Source organism: Dermacentor variabilis, chromosome 9 (assembly GCF_050947875.1).
Source record: "Dermacentor variabilis isolate Ectoservices chromosome 9, ASM5094787v1, whole genome shotgun sequence".
NCBI classification, from domain to species: Eukaryota; Metazoa; Arthropoda; class Arachnida; order Ixodida; family Ixodidae; genus Dermacentor; species Dermacentor variabilis.
In genome coordinates this window covers 55,499,931-55,526,163 of record NC_134576.1, presented here as the reverse complement: position 1 = coordinate 55,526,163, position 26,233 = coordinate 55,499,931, and the positions used below count along the sequence as shown (strand labels likewise).

General features: G+C 49.7%; 1 protein-coding gene across 1 annotated transcript in view; it reads right to left on the bottom strand.

Moving 5' to 3' along the window:
• LOC142592706 (uncharacterized) overlaps window positions 1-26,233 on the bottom strand; it is an 85,360-nt gene that overhangs the window by 22,739 nt on the left and 36,388 nt on the right. Inside the window, exon 2 of the mRNA XM_075704289.1 lies at window positions 8,594-8,714. Coding sequence (XP_075560404.1) covers window positions 8,594-8,714 — 121 coding nt within the window. The remainder of the gene's footprint in view (window positions 1-8,593; window positions 8,715-26,233) is intronic.

The following is a 26,233-nucleotide window of genomic DNA, read 5'->3' as shown; positions in this document are numbered from 1 at the left end:
ATCGAAAGCGTTGCAGCGTCGACGTGAGGGAATGTACATACCTGCACCGCTGCATCTTTGCCGCAGAGGGCCGTTGTACTGTTACAATCAGGAGGGACGTACACAATTACTTGAAGTTGCACTGCACGGTATACTTGCGCAGAGCGACGGTGCGCGCCGCAGAGTAAGACATTACGTGAGCGCGAGAGATTATTATTATTATTATTTGCTTTGAACACATATACACATATATACAGTTAACAGGAAAGGGAAAAAGCGAGGAGCAGGCTGGCAACTGCCACCGGAAGGGGCACAACGCCTGCCTACTCTTCTGAAGGGAGGTGACAGCAACACAGAAATGGAAGATAGGAAGGAAGGGAGGAAAGAGGAAAGGAAGAGCAACAGGACAAATCTAAAGACTAAAGTAGAACACAGTACACTAGCACGTTGTTCCGCCGATTTTCGACTCTGCAGCGTGTGCACTAGAAGCAATGCAAGTCCAGGAGCGCGTACCATGTGCGAACGCGCGCGGAATGCGCACCACGGTGGCTCAATCGCCATGACATTTCGCTGCTGAAGCCGAGGTCGCGGGTTCAAATCCCGGCCGCGGCGACCGAACTTTCTCTAGGACGGGTTATATATATATATATATATATATATATATATATATATATATATATATAGAGAGAGAGAGAGAGAGAGAGAGAGAGATGCTGTTGGAAGATGCTCAGCGACAACTGTGGCAAGTTGGGCATTCTAACAGCAAGCAGTCAAGCAAGCGTTTCGCTATATACGTATATCATAGTGTCCAGAAACATGGCACGAACCACTCGGCACGATGTTCCCGACGGCGATGTGATGCATTAACGCGGACGGCGCGTAACTTGAAGCGAGAGACACCTACAAAAAGCGGCTGCTTAAAGCGCGGCCACGTAATATCTCCCAATTTCGTCCGTACAGTTCGCTCACACGCCATGCACGAAAGCGTCCACTGAGAAATAAAACCTTCAGCGCGAAAACCATGCTTTGTTGCGTCGCGCGCTCGAATTCACGAATCACGGGGCAATTCACTTTTTGCTTAGAAGACGAACTCGGCGTTTCGCATTACAGGAACGGCGAATCGAAACCGCACGGAGCGATCGAACCACTCCAGAGCGTTTCGTGAGCCGCATATGCAGGCGAGGGGGGTCGATGAATAATTCGACGCATACGCGCTCGACGCAGTCGTCCGCACGCAGACGACAATTGGGCGTGGCATACCTGAGCACGCGTTGTCGCCGCTGTTAATGCGTTCATTCCCGAGTAGAGCTGACACGGCGTCACGGTCAGAGTGTCTTTTGGAAGCAGCGATATAAGAAAGACTGCAGGGCCTGAGGACGCGCCGTCAAGGATAATAAAGACGCGTGCTGCTTCCGGCACGTTCATTACAAAAAAAATGTATCGTTGAAATAAAAAAAATTACCGACGATTACGTTACTTCCTAATGCGAAATTTGAGCGCAGCAAATAAGCTGTTTCACCTTTTCGATAGATTGAGGCAAAGAAATCGAGCAACACATGTATGCGCTATCACAGAATTTTTTTTTTATTTTTCACACGTATTCCTTTAACAAAGACTCCACTAACAGTTCTTGACAGTCATGAAGGAAGCTTTGTGGTCGGAGAAATAGACTGATATATGTTCGACTTGGTACACCAATGCTTGATTCTCAAACACGAGATCTATACAAGTGCCTCGCGAGGTTGTCACAGGCGTGGGACGCGTTACGAGCGAGAGGAACGGGATGTTCTCCCGCATAAGTGTTAGGAAATTGCTGTTTGTCTTTATGTCAAGCCGCCACCGATCTGGCTCTCTGATTGCCACCGCACAGGGCGAACGGCAGCGGCAATTTCGGCTCGGGCGGTGCACATATACAGATCCGCCGCCACCGATCTGGCTCTCTGATTGCCACCGCACAGGGCGAACGGCAGCGGCAATTTCGGCTCGGGCGGTGCACATATACAGATCCGCCGCCACCGATCTGGCTCTCTGATTGCCACCGCACAGGGGTTGCATTGGAGGAGGAGCGAAGAAAGGAATTAAGTTCGAGCCGGCGCTTTGACAACCGGAGACTCGCAGGAAGAGGGGGGAGGGGGGCGGCGTGTACACCCAGCGGCAAACGATGGGGGCAGAAGCGCGCGCAGCAAGCGGACAACACGATAAAGGGAGGAGGGAAGAGATAGCAGCGACTGACTGATGCCGCTGACGCCGATAGTGAGTCAACCCCAGCTGCGGAGTTGGTTTCAGGGACAACGAATAACCGGCGCGTCGGCAACTGAACAGCACCCTATCCGCCACACAAGAACAGGGGGGGGGGACCCTTTCCTCCTCTTTCTGCATGGCGGCGACGGTGTTCTATGCAGTCACGTTATCTTGACTCTCTAGCGGCGTCAGCGGCATCCAGCGGTATCAGTCGGTCGCTGCTAGCGCTGGGGGGATGAAAGAGGGGCGGAGCTGGTTACGAGGCCGACGACGACGCGAAACCCAGGAACGGACGCCAAAGAGCTGCGGTCTAAAAAATTGGCTGAAGGCTTAGCTTGGTTAAGCCTGGAAGACTGCGAAAGCAATACCCTTGGCTGCACCTTGGTTCGGCTGATGGTGTGGACATGGTTGCCCTTTGTTAAACTTATGGCTATACATCAGCCGACATAGCGCAAGGCAGCGCGCCGACGCACTGCGAGGAGCTGAGCAGTAGCCCCATTTATCCTCCTAGCGCGACGTCACACCAGCGAGCGCCCTCTCTCGGTAGCGCCGCAGCAGCGGCGCGCAAGGCTTCGCCTCCACCATCGATGCCGCGAGCTGGGGCCCCGTCTCTCGGTCTCGCGTGACGTCACACGGTCACGTGACGCGCAGCTGTGTAAGGAGGCGCCACGACCACCGATGGGCCGAAAGTGCGAGCAGTACTGCTTTCGCAATAAAAGAAATAGACGCACCTTCCAGATGCAGCGTCCCATTTCCAGACGCCTAAGAAATAGGAAAACGGCATTACTCGCGTTTGTTTTCACATTCTGCCAAAGAGCAACTTTTCCACATGTTTCGTGCAGCAGCAGCCGAGGCACTACAGTGGGCAAACAGGACGCTGCTGCTCATTTTCTTTGAACAACGTAACCTGCCGCGACGCGAGTGAGCAAGCAGTAATTTAAAGCAGTCACCGCTATAGCTAACACGACAGAGATGGAGAGAACTCGGACAAGGACGAACGCTGATCCTGTAGCGTTCGTCTCACCGCCGTTTTCTCGTCGTCCGTCTTGTTAATTGTCTTAAGCATGAACCGAGTAGCCCAAGAGCAAGTTCTGTTAAAAATGAGTCAGAATTTCTTTCTCCAATCGGCGTGGTCCGAATCAAGCGCCCAACGACCGCTTCCTCGCTGTAACAGAAACGGATCTCGAAGGCGGTGCTTTTGCAGCCTGTCCGCACCGGAAGCAACTGCAGAGCCGGAAACAAGTCACAGCCGCCATGTTTGAAATGCCACTTATGCGCGTTATATATATATATATATATATATATATATATATATATATATATATATATATATATATATATATATATATATATATTGGACGCTGCGGGTCCTGAAATGGGGATATCGGCAATCCCAGTGGTGCACCAGGTGCAGGTTGTAGACGGGCTTTCAGTTCGTAACGGGGAAACCTTGGCAAATGGAGGAAATGGCGATAGCCCTAGCCGCGACGCACTCCGCGTAGGAATACATTAGTGCAGATTCGCAGGCGGCTTATAGAAATTATATGCGTGGCAGAATCACGCCACTGGCTTGCAATATTGTGAGTGAATCTGAGCCTGGAGCTGCACGGAACACAACTGATATTGGCACCAGGTCACTAGGGTTTTGAGGGAATAAACGGGGCTCGGCCCGAGCTTTTCTTCCCCAGCATCCCTCTACGTCCTCCCTTGCCGACTTAGGCTCCGTCAACAACATGGAGATATTACAGCATTTGCACCTTGAGAGGCACGCACTCCCGGGGCCCGCTAAGCGTCTTAATAAATCGGAAGATTGTCACCTCCGTCGGCTACAAACTATGTCATTTAATAATCCAGCCAGGCTTCGCGCCATTAAGCCCGGGTCCTTCTCGGCACAGTGCAAGTTCTGTGGCCAGAAGGCAGACTTGTACCATGTGGCTTGGGCTTGTCAGCAAAACAGCAGTGTTGCCATAGTAAATCGACGAACGTGAGAAGACTGGTAGGCGGCCCTGTATAGCTCGGATCTCGAGGAGCAACGAGCCGTCCTCGAAAGAGTGCACGGATAGTGGCTTTTGCCAACCCAAGCTCTTCTTGGTTTTCAAGAAAAGTTTTTATCATCGTCACCGCCTAACAGTGAACACCCACGTGTGGTTACTGCTAACATCTGGCCCCATTTTCTTAAATTATATTTCTTCCCTTCCCTTTCCCTTAGCCATAATTCTTGCTTGGTCAGCAACATTTATCACTTAATCGCTAGTCCTCTATCTTCGCTAATCAAAGAGAGTCGTAGCAGAAAACTCGCGGTGTATTGCCGTTCAACCGAATTGTTGGGTTTACAACGTCCCGAAGCTGGCATATATATATATATATATATATATATATATATATATATATATATATAAGAAAGAAATATAAATTTCTTAGCTATGAGAAACGCTTCAGCGAAGATAAGAGCCTCGGATGAGAATTTTTCATCTGTGCTTCATTAACGCGCATCTAAATTTCAGTAACCGAGCGTCCCTTTCGTTTCGTTTTAAAATTTATTTCGCCGCCATCGAAATGAGGCCGGCGCGGTCGGGAATCCAATCCGCGACGTCGTGTTCCAGCAGCGGAAAGCATAAAAATCACCGGGCCACCGGGGCGGGAGGTAAATTACACAAATTGGCACTGGCAACAGTAGCAAAGGACAGCTGCGAGCGAGCGCGCCAAGCTTCTCTCCCCCCCCCCCCCTCCGACTTTCCAAAAAGACTCGCTTTCAAAGTGAGCCAAGCGATTCCCTCGCTTTTAAACTCGAATTTCATAAACGTCAACGCGCGCCCGTTGTCCGCGGCCCGCCGCCACCGCTGCTGCGTCCAAGTCCACGCAACAACCACCCGCCGGCAGGTCGGCCCGACGAGCTACGAAAGCTCCCCGTTGAAACGCAGCCAGCAGAGGCTACGGGACGCATTGCAGCGGCGCCTCGGCCGAGCACCGCATGCCGTGATGGCGGCAACCGCGAAGGACGCGCTTACGAGCACGCGGACGTGGCAACCCGACAGGGCTCGCACGCGGGAAGTCCTTGCGGCCGACGAATGAACGACGCCGTTTTCCAGTGGCTTCGTTTGCCCCACCGAGTGTCACGGACATAACTCTTCTTAACGAGAGCCAAGACGACGCTGGCGCAGTGTACGTACACGCTGCTTCTACGGAGAAGCACGGTGTCGACTCGGCAAGGAGGAGGTGGCGAAAGAAAGAAAAGGCTGCACATCCGTCTTGCGGGTGTATACTCGGCCGCGCGTGGTAAGCACCAGATCTGCTGGACTCGAGAACGCGGCCTTCCGTTGTGCCTGTACAAGAGCACGCGGGTGAGAACCTCCGCCGGGACGTCGACGGCGAAACGAGAACTCGGTACCGGAAATACTTATGGGCGACGGATGTGACGTAAGAGAGAGGATGACGGCGGTTTGCACATAGTGTACAAACGGGGGTAGCCGATGTTCTAGTTGAGGTTAAGAGGAACAATAGAAGTTGGGAGGGTCATGGAATGCGGGGTAGCAGATAACAGCGCTGGTCAGTCAAGGACCGCAGAGGTTTCGGGTGGTGCGAGAAAATTAGCAAACAAGCTCGTAGGCCTTGGACGAAGTCATTTGACATAATGCAAGGTATCAAAGGGGAATAAGTGCCACCCGCCACAATTAGGCGGACCGTAACTTTTCCCCATCACATACCGTCAGCGAAACGAAGCTGTATGCGGTCATCCGCACGACTTATTGACCCACTGGGTTACTCCAGCATCCTGCGATTCAAGTTGAGGCATTAGTATTGCTTTCTTCGTCTCTCGTCATCGCAGCGCTCCATTTTCCTAAATAGCGCTGCACTTTCCTAGGAGTTCAGTCTACCCTCGTGCAGCTTGCTGCGGGCTTCCAAATTATAGTTCGGCTGCTACAGCGATTGTGCAGGTCCGAACGCTGGAACTCAACGAATTGCTCCTTGAACTACGAAGTTCCGTTCCAGTGATCCCATATATGGATTTCCTTTCGGGATGATCCCGTTGAAGTGAGTGAACTTTTATTCCCCCCTTGCCAAAGCAATGTCATGCGGCGAGCTAAGCCTTCACTTGCTCTCGGCTTTTTCACGCGAGTTGCGTGGAATAGCCAACCTCCGCTCTGCATAAATACGACTGCGGAGCGACTGGGTATACTTAGAACGAAATCAGCGCGAACGTATGAGACGACGAAAACTTTCTTCTTTGTCCCGTTAATGTGCATCGTCTCAGTACCATTTACCATGTACCTACTAGCTCAACGGCAACCCCTGTTGAAGTACACACTGGTACACTGCGTCGCATTGTGACCGAAGTGCACTAAAAACGCCTCCGCGAAATACTGAATATTGATGTAACACTGTCATGCCTTGAGATACGACATTTAGTTGACCCAGGGACTGCTGGCTACGCCCAACGAAGGCACATTTAGCCTTCCATAGAGACACTGGTCTCAATGAGTTAGTTAGCTAGTTAGTTAGTTTGTTTGTTTGTTGTTTGATTAGTTGGTTGTGGTATGCTCTGTGTATGTTATGAATCTGAAGTACACTGTGCATATAATTTCATTACACCTATATGTGGTAGCACAATGGGTATACGCCGCCAGGCAATCCTTTCCATGATTCATTAAACAGCTCTCTCTCTCTCTCTCTCTCTCTCTCTCGCTCTCCGTGAAGTACCCAATGCAGAGAAAGCCACCGCAGTTTGCTGCATTTATTCGGGGGTGGATGTCTCTAAACTGGCGTTACAGTCCCAGAATTGGCAGTATATGAGCACTGTTCGATATCCACTTTCGCAATATAATGTTCACTAATGTTACTACGTGAACATTACTGAATTTTGGTTCGTAAACGTGCGTACATTAGTTGTTATCGCCACAATTTGTCCTTCCAGTTAGCGAATGGCCATTTCAACGTCAACACATCAGGAAATATTGCGTATCCTGGGGTTACGCCACTCGTTAATGACACAGTGTGATGATAACACCGTTAACCTCGTGGATTAATTGTTATAAGCGCTCCTTTCTTCCTAGAACTATTATTGACTTCAATACTCTTTCTAATGATGTCGTATCACATGGTACACTGTCATTGTTTGAAAGAAGCATCACTCGAGCCTCACTGATCATTGTATTGTATCGCACGTTATATTGCTATTATTGTATATTGTATTCTTTTTTTATTGTACACCCGGGAGCAAGAGTATACGGACCACAGAGTCGCCGGAAAAACTGAATTTCTTCCCAATTACCATGCATAAATTGAAGTTGGCAAGCACACTGGAAAGTTCGCAATGCCAAGATTGTACTGCAGTCCCCAATTTCAAGTTCCATTGACCGGCAGAGGAAATAATCAGCTTTATCTCGCAATCCGTGGTCCGTATACTGTTGTTCAAGGGTGTACATTACGTTGTAATTATTGTTATATCGGATTTTTGTTGTTCGTTCGTGCCTGTATATGTTGTTTTCTATGGTGTTGGGCTGCTGAGCACGAGTTCGCGGGATCGAATCCCGGCCACGGCGGCCGCATAGCGATGGGGGCGAAATGCGAAAACACCCGTGTGCTTAGATTTAGGTGCACGTTAAAGAACCCCAGGTGGTCAAAATTTCCGGAGTCCTCCACTACGGCGTGCCTCATAATCAGAAAGTGGTTTTGGCACGTAAAACCCCAAATATTATTATTATTATTTTGTTGTTTTCCTGCCCCCCCCCCTTTTATGAAAGATCGCAGTGTTAATAAATAAAAAATAAAGAATTTCTTTATGCAAAAAAAAAAAAAGAGGTGAGGCGTGCAGACAGGACACAAGAGTAGAGAAGTGGACAACTCTTTTTCTGCATAATGAATCCATACTAACTAGCTCAGCTTTCTGTCGTTCTAAAGAATTTCTGATGTCCGCTGCCGAAAATGACTTGTTTGCGAAAAATACAATCGCCTTTTTATACATACCGCACTGCCTTTTAAAGCCACGGTACTTAGGCTTCCGCGGCGATGATGATGATGAAGCAACATTTACTGGGCCCGAAATAAATCGGTGGTGCACGCAGGCACCAGACGGGGTGGTTCCCTAGTTACGGGACCCATATGTTCCCAGCAGCTCCTGGCCCCTGTCCGTCAGTGCGAGCTGAATCGGTAGGGCGGGGCTGGATGACAAGGTTTCCCGTCGCTCAAGGGGTTGGGGATTGGGGGCGGCGAGACGCAGGCGAGTCGGGTGCGGCGTTGGCGCCCATCTTCGCCTTCTTGCGTCTTTTGCCTCCCGTTACACGCTGGTCGTAATAATACAGGCGACATTGTCGCACAAAAAAAATAGAATAGAGAGAAAAGGGAAAAAGAAATACACCCCCCCTTACGTGCTCACCTTCGTATATGTGGATGATGTAAGGGTGCTGTATGGAGGACATGATCTGGATCTCCCTCCTGATCCGTAGAGAGTCCTGTTCCGTCTCTATTTTGGACTTCTTGATGGTCTTGATCGCCACCTGCAACAACGAACCAAAACAGGGCACCACTTTTAGATGCGCACAGCGGGAACGGCGTGCAAGCCGAATAAATTCTGGCACGACTCCCTTCCTGGTAGCGCTAATTACAGACTGAGCAATTCTACCAACCCAAAAAATTGCATTTACTATTTTTGAACGGTAATCTCCCACCTGCGTGTACAACCTCACTTACGTGACCCCAACGCGAGCGGGCCGCATCAGAAGCCGGGACGACACGCACCAACGGGTCGACCAACTCGACTCGCCGCTTCGAGGCCGGTCCGACCCCGCCCACCTCACGATGCCTCCCTCGGCCCGACAGTTTACCGTGAATCCTGCGGCCGAATTTCGACTCGACAAGTCGACTCGACCCAACTGATTTGTCGGGTCCACGTAATGCAGCTGACGTTCGCAGCGTGCGCTCCAAGACAACAGTTTCACTTACACGAGCCGCACTTAATGAATGCGACAGTAGCGTGTCGCTTCTATTAAGAGCGTCAGCTCTTGCTCATCACGTTTCTCGCATTCTTGGCGTCTGCTACCACCTCCCTTCGGCGTGAAATTTTCAGTCCGAGGAATTCAAGATGGCGGCCCACATAGTAAATCGATATAGCAACCCAATTGGTGATTGATTGGTGACGTCATAGTATATCGAATTGGTGATTTATCGGTGACGTCACTGATATATCTAAAATGGTCGCAAATTGATGACGTCACCGATAAATCCAAGATGACGGCCTCCATAGTAAATCAATAAGAACGTAATTGGTGAACGGTGACGTCAAGTGACTGTCACGTCATAATCCAAGATGGCGACCAAATTCTGGTGCCAATGATGACGTCATAATCCAATATGGCGGATTCAAGTGAATCCACGTGATTATTACGTGATAAATCATGATGGCGCCATAGTTTAGGAATCTAAAATTCAAGATGGCAACCAAATTCTGGTGCCAATGATGACGTCATAATCCAATATGGCGGATTCAAGTGAATCCACGTGATTATTACGTGATAAATCAAGATGACGGCATAGTTTTGAAATATGAAATCGAAGATGGCGGCCAAATTCGAGTGCCAATGATGACGTAACGGTCAACTATGGCGAATAGAGGTGGAACCACGTGCTTATGACGTCATGGGACGAAATGGCGCCCTAGTTTAGGTTTCCCAAATTCACGATGGGGGCCACTAAAATTAATTGTGATTTCGTTACGTTCACGTAAATGTAGCAGATGATGAGAGGAAGGGGCGACGCACAATGACAGTAGCCTCGGCAGTACCCCCACCACTACTATGTATGTCGGTGCTCCTCCGCCTCTTTACCAGCGAAGCCAGGAAAACTAGTTAGGCCAGCCGACGTTGCCGCTTCAACGTTTGCCCTTCATTTTCAATCTCACAAAGTTTATATACACCTTCTATGCTTGCCATACATGAAACGCTTTTCATAATGTTAAGGTTAGCTTTACCGCGAGGTAATTACAAAGATAGTGGCGACGTAGTTCATTTTTCAATCAGCGTGCCAACGTCGCAGTTTTCCATTCCCTTATGACATCTCATAATATGGAAGCACCTCTTGTGAAGAAAGCAAGCGCGAGAGACAAGCCCCAGCGCGTGCAAGTAGCATTCTGTCTTCAACTGAACCCAAGACCTGTGCCGCAATTAGTAGGACAATAATGCATGAGACGCACAATTGAGAATTAAAATGGCCTAACGACCCAGCCTTTGGCTGGAGACAATTTTCACTTCGGGATTTGCGAGGTACATTTATCGTGACATGTACAATACACTGCAATCATGGCAGCTATAGATTGCGCTGGGGATTGAAACTATATTCCCCTATACGTCTAATAAATTCCCTCTCCATACTATATGGCGGCAGCTGTTGCGGCTGTCACCCCCTCGCCCTTCGCCGGAACAGGGGCAAATTTAACCGAAGTCTACAATGTCAATCTGCAGACAAAGCCATTGAAAAAAAAAAAACTACGCACACGTGACGCCTGCGGCAGAAACCATGTTCTACATCCACCGCCAGCGCTTGTGTGGCGGCGCTCGCTAAGGCGCCCAGGGTTGGTTCTAGTAGCAAACCACAAGTACCACTGAAAGTGGATGAAAAAACTGCGCCGCGGTAGCTCAATTGGTCAGAGCATCACACGCGCAATGCGAAGACTTGGGTTGGTGTCCCACTAGCGGCCAGTTCTTTCTTCGTCCACTTTCATTTCTATTACGGTAATTTATCATTTCTTTGACTCAATTACTAAGTACAAGTAATTTCCCCTGTGTTGTCCTTGGCGTCTATATATATATATATATATATATATACTATAGCAGGTCGACTCTACGTTGCGTGCACCGCCAAGAAGCTGCTCTTCACAAGATGGCGCTGTACACCATGGCGGCCTGCTGCAGCCGCAGTAGTGATGCAAAACTACCGATAATTCTGCCGATGCTATAGTTTAGTAATTATCCGAGAATCGATAGCGGGGAAACTGTAGCACTTTCGATATCAATGGTGATATCGAGCGCACTGTGGATATTGCTATAGATAGTGCACCATCGATAATGTAAAAATATCGAGTGTCGTACCGCAGGTAAACACTGCAACATAAACATGGCTACGTCCTCCGGTTGCCAGCCGCATGAACTGGGTGTTACCCATGGTCAGTTATCACAAAACTTCTGCTGATATTACTAGCCAAGAATTGCAGAACTGTCGATCGCACTGTCAACAGCGAACTATATTACAATGCTATCAATAGTACTTACAGTAATACCCTAGATAGCCTTTTCTTACGCTGTCGATAGTTGTCAGAAACTATCGATCCTATCAGTAGTCATTCTACCGATAGTTTTGCATCATTAAGTTGCACTGAGTGATGCGCAGAGATGAAAAAATCGCTGAAGTCTGCTGACATGATGTCCTTGACGAAAACAGACATAAAGGAACAAATACTACACGCACGTGAACGAGCTCGCGAGGACCAATGTGAAGAATATAAGGTGAATCGATTAGTACAAACGACAAACGGACGCAAGAAATGTTTCCCAGCTCGCATCACGCGGTAAAGCCGTCGACAACAGCACGCGACTGTGGACTTGTCTTGGTCGCACCATTTTGTTTTCAAGTGACACCAAAGAGCAGCATTGTTTCTAAACCATATTCGCATTTAAAATACATGAGAAAAAAGGGGTTAGGTGTAGCGGCAGAAAAAAAGAAAAAAGAAAGAATGCCAAATCACCATTTCTTCTTGGTGGCGCTCGAACCGCGGCGTTTCTACGTCAGCGTGACGTCACGGATATAAAAGAATTTCCTTGTAATTCGATCGACCATTTTATAGCACAGAAAGCATTATCTTGATTCGATGAGTCCTTGGTCTCGTTAGAGCACCATTGTAACTGAAATCCTTCCTTGCCGATGAAATAGATCAACCAGACACGAACAGACAATGCCAAAAATCCGTGACGTCACACATCGTAGTGCGGAAAATTCAAGGTGGCATCGCCACCAGTATCTCTTCTTTGCCTATATTCTCGCTCGCCAAGCCTCGGATCACGGTAAGAGTGAACATTTTGTTAGTATAGAAGCGTGTTATAGTAACACAGCTTCACTGCTTACTCCTAATTAGCGTTTCATTAAATTACTGATTAAACTGAGTGTACCAGCCACGAAGTGAAAGTCCGTTAAGATTACGACAAGTTGGCGAGAACCTATATATCCCCAAAGCACTTCTGCTTTAAGGCGCTGATGTCGCAGTGGTCGCACTGCCACCGAAACAGCGTACTTTCGGATCGCTGCTGCGTACTCGCTGCTTCAATCGAATTCCGTTCCTCCGAGCTGCAAATGGCGAGTGACGCAATTCTGAGATACGCCAGCTGAAAGTGCGCATCTGCGGGCTCGTACACAAGAAAGGCACATCGCAGCGGTCCTCATATAGTAACGCACACTGCTCTATATAGGCACATTCCAGACTGGCTACAAATCTGCTCGTCCTTTCCTTCTTTTTTTTTTTTTTTTACGATGCGCATTTGTGAAGCGTACGGGACATGTGACGGCACGCTTTGAGAAAAACAAAAGGCAAAGAAAGAAAGAAAGCAATCAAAGGAAACCGGGATCACTGACGGGCACCGCATATATCTTTCGCCGTTTTAGAAAAAACCAAACAGAGCGACGGCACGAGATGTGGACACACATTTGCGCGGTTCCCACCACAGCGGCAGTCACACACACACACACACAGCTTACAGCTGCTCGCCAAAAGGGCGGCCGGCTTCGCTACGCGGAAACCAAAGCGGACGCCGCGAGCAGCCGCGAGAAACAAAGGCGCTCCCTTGTCGTATCAGATCAATCAGGGACGTATGCGGGAGGAAGGCGAAGAAAGAAGCGGCGCAGCTAGCTCGACGCGGCTAATCTACGCCGCGTGTCGCTGATGTCTGGCAGACGAGTGCGGCCACACACGCAGGGAACAGACGAACAAAGCACGAAGACCAGAAGGCATACGAGCACGCTTTGGTCGCGAGTTCACTCCTCGGTGAGAAGAGCGCAGAACCAGGCGGAGAGATACGCAGACTCTGTTCGGCGTTTTTAGTGTGTGTTACGGGCAATGAATGACCAGCGTCAAACTTTCGGAGCCAGTGTTTTTGCGAACTTGGCTTTTTGTACTCCTCCGTTGCTTGTGGTCTCCCTACTACATAACCGAATCAGCGCTGGTATAGCGCCATATTGCGAGGCATTTTTTCAAACACAACGCCATAGAAATGCTATTTGTGTTGCCGTATTGGGTATCGAGAAGAAGCAACAAAGAGAAAAAAAATCTACTACACGCTATAACGGTTGCAGACACGGACGCATTTGCGCCAGGAGACAGCGGGAACATGGTCACTGCAATTTAGCTCGGTGCGCGCTCTAGCCGACGTCACAAACAAGACCAAGGATTCGCAGGAAGAAGAGCAATTCAGTTGATTGGTAGAGGGCCAACGAGAGAAACCTCAAACCGAAGCTGAGGTTTTGATGACGAGGACTATCTTCGCGCAAGCAACAACTGTTTTGTCGTAGTTCGAACAAGACAGAAAGAAAGAACCAAACTTCACAATGGTGGTCGTTCGCGCAGGGAATCTTTATCTTCCCCATGTTGGACCACTGTGAATAAATGCTGCAAGAGCTGGGGCCGGGCATGCCAAAAGGGGTAGCTGGCCCATGACGTCGTCCGACTCATGCACGCTAAGGACGCTGTTGAAGGGAGGAACATGTTCTCATGGAGAACGAGGGGCCAGTGGGTTTATTAATAATATCTACATGAAGAGAGGAGGACCTTACATCTCACCAGTTACACGGAATAACGATACGTATTTTTCCGAGCCACAACGACGACACAGTACCAGCAACAGTGCACTAAGTACATACGATCATTAAAGCTTTGAAATGAGAATATTGTCATCCATCCGAATGTGGCATGAACCTAAAAAAAAAAAAATCGGGTTCACACCAATACCCCGACACTAACCCCACGACCCTCTCGTCGAGATGGCACGCTGCCCTGCGTAGCTCCAACCTCGACGACCAACTCTGGGCGACCCAGCAGGCCTGCGAGGCGGCGAAGAGGCAACACCTCGACGTCCCCACGTGGGAGGCCTAGGCCCAGCCACCATCTCTTGCTGGTTTCAATAAAGTTTATTCAGTCAGTCAGTCCCCCAAAACAGCTCTTCATTTTCATGAATCTTCCATCTTGTGGGTTTCCGCACAACTGCTTTACCATATAGCTGGCATTAAAACCCCCCCCAGATGTTCCGAGTCCATGAGCTGCACGGCAATGCACATATCACGCAGAACTGTAGTCCCAGTGTTCGGACGCCAAGTTCTCGGTAGGAAGCGCTAGCTTCCAGGGGCCGGGCCCTCCGCGTGAAGCAGCCTAAAACTATATAGACCGACGCACGCTCGTGAACACGCATATTCAGGTTCCACAGCGTCTCTCGCAGAAACACGGTTGTGGCGCCGCGGTGGCACAACTTGGGGGTCTATAATTGTCTACAATGTTGGCTGGCGTCAACAGGTCGCCATTTGTTTTCAATACACGTCGGCTTTTGGCCCTTCTTCGTAAAAGGCTCCCGAACGCGCAAGTCAGATGGTTCCGGCGTGAAGCCTGCTATTGAGTCGACCACGGAGCTGGGCTGAAGCCAAGTGTATAACAGCGTTGTCGCGCTATGCTGCCGCCGGGGTTACTAAATAAATCTGGCTAACTTGTTCGCGAAATTTTTCTTGCTTCTGCATTGTCTTCTCTCCGTGCCTGCTTGCGCCTCTTCGCCGTGCTTGCTAATGATGCTCCCCTGCGCGAGGCGGCTCCTCGCAAACAACTTTTCCTGACGTCACTGCCTGAATCGTAGCCGTCTTTAAACTCGCCAAAAACGCGAATCACGGCGTTATTTAAAGATATTGCTGTCTCAGGTTTGAGACATTGAGACATACAGAGTCTATGTAAAAAAAATCAATTCCGGGATTTTACGACCCAAAAGCATAATCAGATTACGAGGCAAGCCGTAGTGCAGGGGGCTCCGGACTAATTTCGACCACTTGGGGTTCCTTAACGTGCACCAAATGCCCGGTACCCGGACATTCTTTGTTCTTGTTTTTTTTCGCCGCCATCGAAATGCGCCCGCCTTTGGCGGGATTCGTTCCCGCGATCTCGTGCTCAGCAGCGCAACGGCATAAGCACTAAGCCACCACGGCCGGGTTATTACATATCTATAAAAATGTTTTACTGCAAGATTCACACGAGAGAGGTGCTGGTAATATATATTGCGCCAGGGAGGCTGAAGTTGCAGCGCGTACGGCCGGAATGACCGGGAGCTTACACCACTAACGCAAAGAAAAGTGTACAACCAGCGCGTTCTAATCAGTACCAACGTATTCGACAGAAACTTGGAAGAATTAGGAAGCTAAGGCACACAGCAGGCGATGGCATGGAACATGGTAGGCGTATGCGACGTCGACAGAGAGAAAGACGGTGGTGCAGATTATAGGGGGCAGACGGGGCTATATAGCCGACAATCGAGTTGAGAGTGAGAGGGAGAAGTGTCGTCCGCCAGGCCGTGGTAACGCGCAGGGCGGATAACCGATGGTTTACGGAGCGACAGAGTGCGCGCCAATAGAAGCGGCAGTCGAGGTCGGCAGGGAACCGGGCAGTGCGACGAAATTCAAGAAATCTGCACGCATGGGATGGCGTCAGGGCCGGACGCAAGACAGGTGGTAATTGGCGATCATCGGGAGAGGCCTTCGTCCTGCAGTGGACGTAAAATAGCCAGCTGACGGTTTGTATAAAGGGTCGTCGTTCACAACTCCTTACCGCGCGTTCACCCACCTCTTTCGACTCCTGAAATCGGCCACAAACATTATCTAATTTCCGTGTCACCGTTACGGAGGCTCGAGGTAAAAGAGCAGTCTTTCAAGAGCAATCTCGTGTCGCGAAGCAGGGGGGCGAGTGAGGGGGGGGGGATCGCAGCACGCCCAGATGCCGCCGCCGCCGTCGGGGGCTGCTCAAAGTCGGCCGACCTCTATCCGGGGCCGCAGGCAGCTAGGCGCCTTCGCCAGGGTGCCGGCACTGATGCCGGGCCGGCCTCCCCGAAGAGACAGGGCGAGAGCTCTTGGCCGGCCGGCAAGAGCGAGTCTCCGCGTGCCGCCGACTCGAAAATAGAACCACCGGGCGCGACCCCCCCCCTCTTCGCTAGAATGCGAGCCGCGGCCGGCGACAGCTTTTTTGCCGCGGGCGACGGAGCGGCTAAGAAAGCACGAGCACGCCACACACACACACGCGCGGTTCCTCTTTACGCAAGCACCCCGACACTGCTGCACCAACCAGACCGGCCGGCGGCGGCTGTCTGTGTGTACGTATACACGCTGCCCCCCCCCCCTCCTTCCTATATACCCCTCGCGACTCCTCGTGTTTTCCAACGCGGCGCACACACAACACTCTCTCGCCGTCGGCCGAGCAGCTGCTGGCAGTGCAGTTAAGTTTTCGCAAACCCCGTACGTCCTATACTCCGACCGAGTCCCTCATCTGCCATCCTCGTGGCGGACGCGCCCGGGACCGTCCCACCTCCCGACGCCGGTTGCGCAAGCGGCGGCAATCAAACCCTCGCGGGGCCGGGCCCGCGGTCCTTTCCCCGGCCCTGTAATCCTCGCTCGCAGCGCCCGTCAACCGCGGCAGCATTCGCGAACTTCACGCGGGCCCGGACGTCTTTCGCGAGTTGCGCGGCGTGTCGAAAGTCTGGCGCGTGCGAACGCTCTCTCTCGCGATAAAGGCGGCGGTTTTTTTGGCTCGGTCGTGGCGAATCCGCGGCAGCGGTGGCGCGACTTCTCGGCTTTTCTTCTGTTTTGAACTGCGTCGCATCGAACCGTGTGCTTTCTCAGTGCGCTACGCTTGCTCCCGTGTCGGTGCAAATACGTCTACGGTTTTGTTGTAGTCGTACGTAGGAGGTCAGACGTGAGCAGAGAACGTAGTACGTAGTGGCGCATTACCTAGCAGGTGGTGTTCATACTCTTAAGAGCCAGTGCTGGTGTCAAGAGGGCGCGCGCGCAGCAAAGCCCCAGCCAGAGCGCTTGGGCCACGTACACGCCGCGTGTGATAAAAGGAGACGCCCATCACGGGAGGCCGCTGCAGTCGTCTCGCGGTCGAAAGAGAGAACAGACTTTCGATCTAGTTGGACTCGCGTTGGAAACCGAGCGCTCAAGCGACGGTGTCGAAGAAGCGCGCGGACATTGCGCAACTACAGCAGCGCGAACTCCGCATGCCTGTCGGCATACCGCGTCGCTTGCGGGCTACGTTTCCAGCGTTGAAGCAGGGGTATTCGCCTTTTTCCTCACCCAAAGAGGGAAAAAAGGCGGCTCCGCACTATTGCTCGTCACCGGTATACGGCGCAGCTTGAATGACGCGTTGTTCGTGCGACTGCCGCTCGCAGGAGCTTGCTCACACTGAAACCGCGTTCGGCTAAGCGGACGGCAACACACTGGCTCTTACTTCGCAATCAACAATCCTGAATCACACCGAGCTGGTTTGAATTCACAGAGAGGTGCCCGTCTAAACTATAGTGCGCGCATGCGCACACGCACTGCGTTGCCCGAGACTCTTTACAGTAGCTTTTGATGATGGCTTAGGTTATGTGTTATGCTGTCTACAAACGTACATTAATGCGTTACGAGCTCAGTAGTAACTTTAAAAAGAAAATACACATTTAACTTTTTTTTAATGCATAAAGAAACCCTTCGTCGAAGTTGACTTCGCCGCACCGCGAGTTCTTGTGAGGTGGAGCCCGCTTCAATCGTTCCCTTCGTTCAACTTGAGACAGCGCGAGCGCAGCGCCGCCTACTACTGAGACTGCAGTTAGAACCTCGGAACGCGCCTGCTTATTGTGTTCGCCTGCTCGTCCGTATCTTTCCGTAGGTGGCGTCCAAATACACGTCCCAGCGACGGCCATCTCGGGATAACGAATGGAGATCTCGAAGGCCGTGCTTTCGCTAGCCGCGTGCGACGGAAGCGATTGCGTGTGAGCCGGAAACACGTGTCATCCTCAAATTCTGGACACCGCCTATTTCGCCCTCGTCGTCGTCTTGTCTTCGCGATTCTTGCGACGTGAAGAGAAACTGAAATTAAGCCGTTGCAATCATGGGTATGTGGCGTCTAAGTTCACGACCCAGTGAGTTGTTCCGCAGTACCAGAAACGAACTTCGAAGGCTTTTGCGAAGTGCATGCGCCGGAAGTGACTTCAGAGCCTAAAACACGTCACAAACACCATGTCTTAGACACTACTCAACGGAGACGCGTGCTCCAGCGACAATGTGCCGTTTCGGAAAAGGACGCGCCAACCACTGATCTAGCACGCATCTATTTATTTACTTGAATACCTAAGGCAGTTATACCTGCAGTTCCATATCGAAGAAAATTAAGACATCCTGTTCACCTTCGTTTCAATCCATGGAGAATGCATTAGTAGAAAATAATAATAATAATAATAATAATAATAATAATAATAATAATAATAATAATAATAATAATAATAATAATAAAGCACTATATGAAATGGTATCGAGTTAAAATTTAGATTCTTAATTAATTAATTAGTAACTGGTGCACCGAACAATGAAAACTCGCTTTAGCGTAGCAGAAACCCTATTTCAGGCTAAGTTAACATTCCAGTGCTTCAATCAGAATTGGAGGTATCCAACTCAGCGTAGCATACACGATACGTTGGGTAGTACACGATCAACTTAATTACGTAAGGGGCGATTTGCAACATTACATAGCAGTGCTAAGGGGAAAATGTTATAAAAAAACATGCCACCATGAAAACGAAGAAAGAACAGTCGGCCACAAAAGTTTACAGGACACTAGATTTGCGAAAAAGATGAATTCCTATTAAGCCCGAGGCCGCGGCCTCCAATTGAATGCTTCGATCTGTACTACCCTTAGCGACTTTACAAAGCACTCCAACAAATTATAAGCGTCACGCTTTAGAGCGTAAGCCGTGCAACTCGTGTCCCTTAAGCATCTGTGGCCGACTGCACGTCCAACGTTCAAGAACAAGAAAAGACGTGGAAGCCAAATTGAAAGAACCAATGCGCAATAAGAAATAAAAAGAAGTAAGACAACAAAATCGTCAACTGTATATAGTCTGTTATCTATCTGCTAAGATTTCTCGTCTAAATATAAACATGGGGTTTTGCGTGTGACAAAACCACGATCCGATTACGAGTCACCCCGTCATGGGAGGCGCCGGACTAATTTCGACCACCCGGGATTCCTTAACGTGCGCCCACCGCACGCTGCACGGACGTTCTCGCATTCTGCCTCCATCGGGATCGAACTCATTACCTCGCACTAAGAAGCGCAACGCCACCTTCATGCACTGAGCTACAGCGACGGGTATCAGTTATCTGTTCACAAGTTCCGTTAAAAGATAACAGAACATATTGTTTATCGCCTAAAAGAAGAAAGCAGCACGACTTTTTTTCAACACGATTATTCGGTTAGCGAGGATCAACTCGATGGTATAAGCATTGTGCTATGCTTATACATAGCACAATGCTATCTATGTATAGCATAGCATTGTGCTATGCTTATATTAAGCAACGCAAAAAAGAATGAGTGCAAAAGAAGCTGAGCGTAGCTCGGGCCATGCGCATGAGCACTGACGCTATTTCATGGGAACATGCTATGCAATTCGGGCGCGCTGTTTCCAAACCTCCCTATCGCGCTGCGCGCATGCGCAGTTCGGACACGCCATATTATAATGCGCGAGAGGGCTTTGCGTACGGTATACTAAACTGTATTACACGCGCAACCCCAGACAGGATCGATCTATATGCTAGCTGACAGCGCCATGTTAAAGAAAAAAGAAAAAACGTAAATTAGAAGGGACAGAGACGCGAGAGACTGAAGCATGGTTGGGTCGCGCTACACGTCCAAGCTTAACGAACAAAAGGATAAGCTATATTATAAAAAAATAGTAATAATCGTAGCATCGTCGTAGGCAGGGAGCGCTGGAGGAAAGGAGGACGTACAGCACGCGTTGTCGTGATCGAGTCGGCGTGCGTCGAGAGCAGACGATTTCGCCGTTGCTGCTTCTGCTGCTTCTGCAGCGATTTCAAGCGCGCCCGTGTCACGGCCGGGTCCGCGTACGGGTCAGCGTTCTCACGCGTCGCACACGGCCCCCTGCAGTCCAAGGGCAGTGCGGCTCGGACATTGCGTTGTGCGCGGCATTCTCGAACATCACGCTCCGCGGACACAGACGGCGCCGGCGAGAGAGAGAGAAACATTCCGCAGGAAAAGTGATGCCGCAAAAGAATCGCTGAACGCGAGCGGCGTCTGCTGCGGGTGCGCTTATGCTGCAGACGATCGTATACACCCTGATGTACAACTTTTTTTTTATATACGTAGTGCGAACCGCTCTTTTCCTCTTCGAGCGGCTTTGCGGTAGGTAATGTATACTACTCTTGCGTGACTTTTTGCGCACGGTCGGGATCGGCCCAACATGCTGCCTTCAATGTCAGTGCCGTGCGGCAGTGCGGTGGATCGGGTGGCGTTGTACAAGGCGTCGTACAACAGGCATGCAGCGCACGGGGCCCATTAGGTAACGCAAAACACACTAACGCTCGTTTTGGCGGAGTAAAATAAATTGGCTAAATATGGCACATAGATGTTAAATTCGGTTCGGTTATCTCAGGATGCAACACGTCGCGCGAGATAGCAGACGTCTGAAATTTGGAAGATACGTACCGTGCTTTAGACAGACACGTGTACTCAATGCCATATACAGCACTGGATCATCTACGGAACGCCATATCTTCGCAACCAAATGTCGCAAAATCTATAGTTACAGCAACGGTCGCACCACAATAAACGTGTACAGAATTATACCACCTTTACAACTATGCCTATATATACAAGGCCAAAAACATGGCGTGCCATCGCGCGCACGGAGAGTTAATCGCTATCACGTGAACACAGATACAGATCGTGATGCGTTCTGCGCCACTTATGCAGATTGTGTACTGAAATTCTTCGTAACATATTCTCACACTGTGTAGTATCTGCATATATTTTTTTTTTCTACGTTCGAACTGGGCCCTTGTTGCGTTGGATATCCACTCGAGGTCTGAAGACCTACCAGCATACGAAGCTGACGTCACGCATTTTTAACATCGTCTGCTAGTCAGCTTACCGATGAACAGTAACTACAGTTACATTAAGTTGGAAGGTAAGCGAAAAACTAAAACTAAGCTTACGGCTTTCCCCAACTCTCTACGCACAAGAACGGCGCGATTACGAGGGGGGGGGGGGGGATGTAGAATTCCCAACGTCAAGCTGACGCCACAGCGTGGCGGATTGGACGCGAAAGTCCAAAATAACAGTATTGGCATGTAAAAAATACGTAACCTAACTAAAACGTAAGAAGTTGTGCTTAGTTATACAATGGGCACTTTTCCCTTTTACAAAGCTATAGCTCTCCTGCGAGACGGTGCGCTTGTGAAACAACGCTTTTAACTCCGCGGTAGAACTGCGTGGTACCAGCTGAAAGGTCCTATACCGCCTTTTCTTTTTTTCTTCTTCTTTTTAACGTTAACAAAACTTTTCAATATTACCTGTGGCATACAGCGCCTATCTACTCATTGAGCTGGATTACTCGAGGAGGCTGACACTGTTACACTGGAAATCAAGACGCGTAATTGACTAATTAACAAAATTTCCCAAACAACTTTTGACGAAATTCTTTGGCGCATTTGCTGCGACGTAGTTACTAGCGCTAACAAGACTAACGGGGAAAAAAAAGGTGAGACAGGACAGAGCGCTAGGTCAGAGCGCTTTGTCGTGTCCCACCTTTTTCGCGTTAGTCTTGTTAGCGCTAGGAACTACGTCACATCAAACGCACCAACACCAACTAGCCCAACTTTCTGCGTTAATTACTTTGGCGCACATACTATTGCGGTTTACGATTTGAAGCCAGTAATTTCAGAAGGCACATCCACTTGGAACGATCGAATTTTGATACAAGCACCAGTTTTGACATTAGTACGTCTGTCAGACTTGCGGTAAAAATACACTGTTGTTCTACTACTTACTTTTTTTTTTTCAAAAAACATTTTTTTTATTGAAGCTCAAAGGTTACTGGAACACCAACGCATTTCGCCGCAAACTTTGGCAACGCATATCTCGAAATCGGTGTCACCGTCAGAATTCGTTCTTAGTGGATATGACTTAGTGGATATGACTGGATATGACCGGCTAAAATTCGTAAACTGCAATATGTGCTAAAAGCATTTCGTTTAAAAGTTAATTAGCCAAGTTTTGTCAAATATTTGGCTGGATTTCTAATACACATAATGCTCGCCTCTAAGAGTAACCCAACTCAATAAGCAGATCCGTAATACATGCCAGGGGTGATTTTTTGGCACCCATGGGTGATGCCACGGGCTGCAAAGTAATTAGTTTAAATGTTAACTGAAACCTTGTTAATGAGTCAAATATTGTTATTTCTCGTGAGAATAATGTCCGCCTCTGAGACTGGTCTAGCTCGGGAAGTAGAACTGTATTACATGCCGCACGCAATTAAAAAAAAAAAAGAGTTCGTTCACGATAAAATAAAAAAAGGGGGGTATATTTCAAAGGCTATGGCAATTTGCATCTGCCTTCGTCACGAGCGTTGCAATGTGGGCTTGTTGGTAATGCAGCTTCAAGGGTTGTACGGTGGCGCGATTAAAAGACGAGGCAAAAGAAGACACACAGGGACGCACACAGCGCTAACTTCCAACAATGTTTATTATCGAAGACCAGGTCGTACTTATACACTACTAGGGCGAACTCATTAGACCTATAATAGAAGCCGAGCAGATTGATGCCCTAGGGGATTCATGTATCAGCAAACCGTCTTTGGCCCTCTCTGAAAAAGAACTGAAATTTTTGCGCATGGCTTAACATATATCACTTACAAAAATGTTTCGCTCTGATTGTTTATCTGTTCACGTGGCTGTGACTCATGTTGACCGAGTGTATAAGTACGACCTGGTTTTCGATAATAAACATTGTTGGAAGTAGTTAGCGTTGTGTGTGTCCCTGTGTGTTTTCTTTTGTCCCGTCTTTTAATCCCGCTACCGTACACCCCATGAAGGTGCCTTCGTCACCCGCTAAATTTGGCGGGCTGTTCCAGACGGCGAAAGCGGAAGTCGTTTTGGACTTGTGAACGTAAACAAAGAAAAAGGCCTCGAAAACACGCGCTCTCTCACACCATCACGCGTTCGCTCCCTTTCAGGCCACTTTACCATGGAGGGGAGTAAGTTGAGCTTCCTCCATGCCAAGCGCAGGCCCCTTACACAGGCTGTCGTGTGTACTTTGAACTTGCCGGGCTTCCCGCTGGATGCAACAAGTCCAAACGACAGACCGTGCCCTTCCAGAGATGGTGAGGGGACACAGTTTGCCGCTTAATACGGAGTGTCTGCCACTTATTGCGGACTTGTCTGGGCCTACAAGCGGAACGTTCGTGTTTCCTTCTACAAAGCGGCCGCCGATACAGTCACGGCATGATCGCCGGACACACGACAACAGAACAGATACGACAAGGCGCTGCTTGAATTCATGCGCAGGCTTGACAGCGCCCATACAACACACATCAGACATTATGCTTTATGGTATACGCCTTCATCGGAAGAACAGATATCGGAGACTTCAGTTCACTCTCTGGCCGTTGCAAACGAAAAGAAGAAAAAAGAAGAGAGAGAGAGAGCGGGTAAAAAACGACTATGGAGCAATGAAGATGGGCGCAGAATAAACAAAGGCGGAACGAATATGACCAAGCGAAGCAGCTAACTGGATGGCAGCACAGAACTTGTTTCGACGCTGAGAAGACAGCGCTGTGGGAAAAGACAAGGTGGCACAGGGAGGGCGGTTGGAGATAGGACGTAGAAATAGAAGGGCAGGGGGGGGGGGGGGGGGCGGGCGTTGCGTCGAGGGTTGCGGAGGCATCAGAAAGTCTCGCAGCCGTGACGTATTCGCCGCAGCAGCAACGAGAAACGCCACGCTCGGGCCGGCGCGTAGACGCCGGTCAGTTGCGTGAGCGCACGTATACCGTATGCACTCGCGTGATAGCCGCGTTGACGTGACGGCCACGAAGGAAAACTCCGAACGAGAACGTCAAGAAGTGAGCGAACTTTTTACACGATGCCCATGTGTCAGAATGTTAAGCTGAAACTTCAATGCGGAAATGCGCGCTCTTCTTGCGAAGAGAGTAACCAACTCTGAGCGTGCCGCGCACTGTTGTAGTCATGTATCCGCACACCGGTGCGTTTTACTCGTTCTACGCTTACTGGTGTGACCCACATTAGTCCACGAAAATGCACAGAAAACTTAAGGTCACTACGGAGAGAACACCATGGGGGCACAGACTTCTGGGAAGGTGCACTTGTTTCGTTGGCGTTAACTTGATCTCAAAGAAAAATAATATGATGAGCTTCCGTTTCTTGAATTTTGCGCACAAAACGTGACGTCAGTACCGACTACGTATCGACGACGTTTATTCGCACACATGTTTGGACGGTTGATTGATTTATTTAGTTTCGCTGGAATGACTGCGAATTGTGACCGGCGAACTGAACAGTTGACCGCACTGGAACGCGACGTTACTCCCGAACAACTACCACATAAACAAGACTCTATGGAAATCGTCACCGAGGCGAGCTGCCGAAGGAATGATAACGCGGCCTCGCGCGCCCGTACTTGGTCGTTTTTTTTTTTTTTCTGGCTTGCAACGTCCGCGCACGGGTAAAACCGGTGTCACTGACAGAAACGGAGACACGCGACCACACAGAGGCAGTGGTGCACTGGCCGTTTTATTCACATTCAAATGACTCGTGTACTTGTGTTTTCCAGAACAAGTGCGCGATCTTTCGATAACGCTAAACTTAACGTATTTGGATCCGTTTAATGGCACTCAAAAAATAACCCTTCGCTGAAGACATCGGTAGGTGTAGATGGGATTTCGCGTCGACACATACCTCTTTTTGCGACTACATCTTCTTTCAGTGACGCAACCAAGAGAGACAGAGGGATAGAGAAGCACTTCGTAAGAGAAGCAAAGGTTTTCGTAAGAGCTCTGTGGCAAGGGGCTGCCGCCTTCGCTAATTATATGTGTCCAACACGACGACTGACTTGCACCCGGTCTTACGAACTGTACTCCTTTCTTTCTTTCTTTCTTTCTTTCCTTTAATACGCGTCCCGGTTTCTTTATCTACGCAGCAGTCTCGGTACCTCCGCCCTTTTTGAGCAAGATAACAGGAAAAGTACCAGGTGCCGCTACTAGGCGAGTCCGTACGGCAGCTACGCCGTAAATTCGGCGATACGCGGGCGATTGCCCACGCGCGCGCCCGTGGTGTGGAGGAGAGTGCCGCGGAAGCGACGGTTGCGCCCCCTTTAAATGGCGCGGCGAGGCATGACGTGCGCGCGAGCATTGTGTGCGGACTGCCGCCGCCGCTGCCGAAAGCTTCGAGCACGTCCGGCCCGGACGCGCAACGGCGGAGGACACGCCAAGTCACCGCCCCGTAATGTGCCTCCCCCCCCACCCTCCCTTCCACCATTTAACTCTCCTCGGTGTTCGTAATGAACGCCATCGGGGAGGAGTGGAGAACAAGAGAGTTGGCACACATGGCCTTCGGCAGTGGGGCCGTGTCCGCCGCTGTAGACTGCGAGGTGAGGCCTGCATCTACCAACAACCAAGCAGCCGCTACCGTGCAATTCAACAGTGTCCCGTTGAACAGCTGATGGCGCGCAAAGAAGAAGGAAGACAAAGAACAGCGTCGACTGCGGCAACACGATCTTTCGATAAACTTATTGCGTACAGATGTCCGCGAAGTTACGCTGCTAGGTGACCGACTGTACTAGTATGTAAATTTTTCGTGTAAAATTGTGTCGTCCTTATGTTACGCAATATCCCCTTTTCATATAAGGTTTTTTTTTTTTTTTTACGTTATCTCCGGCGACCGTCCC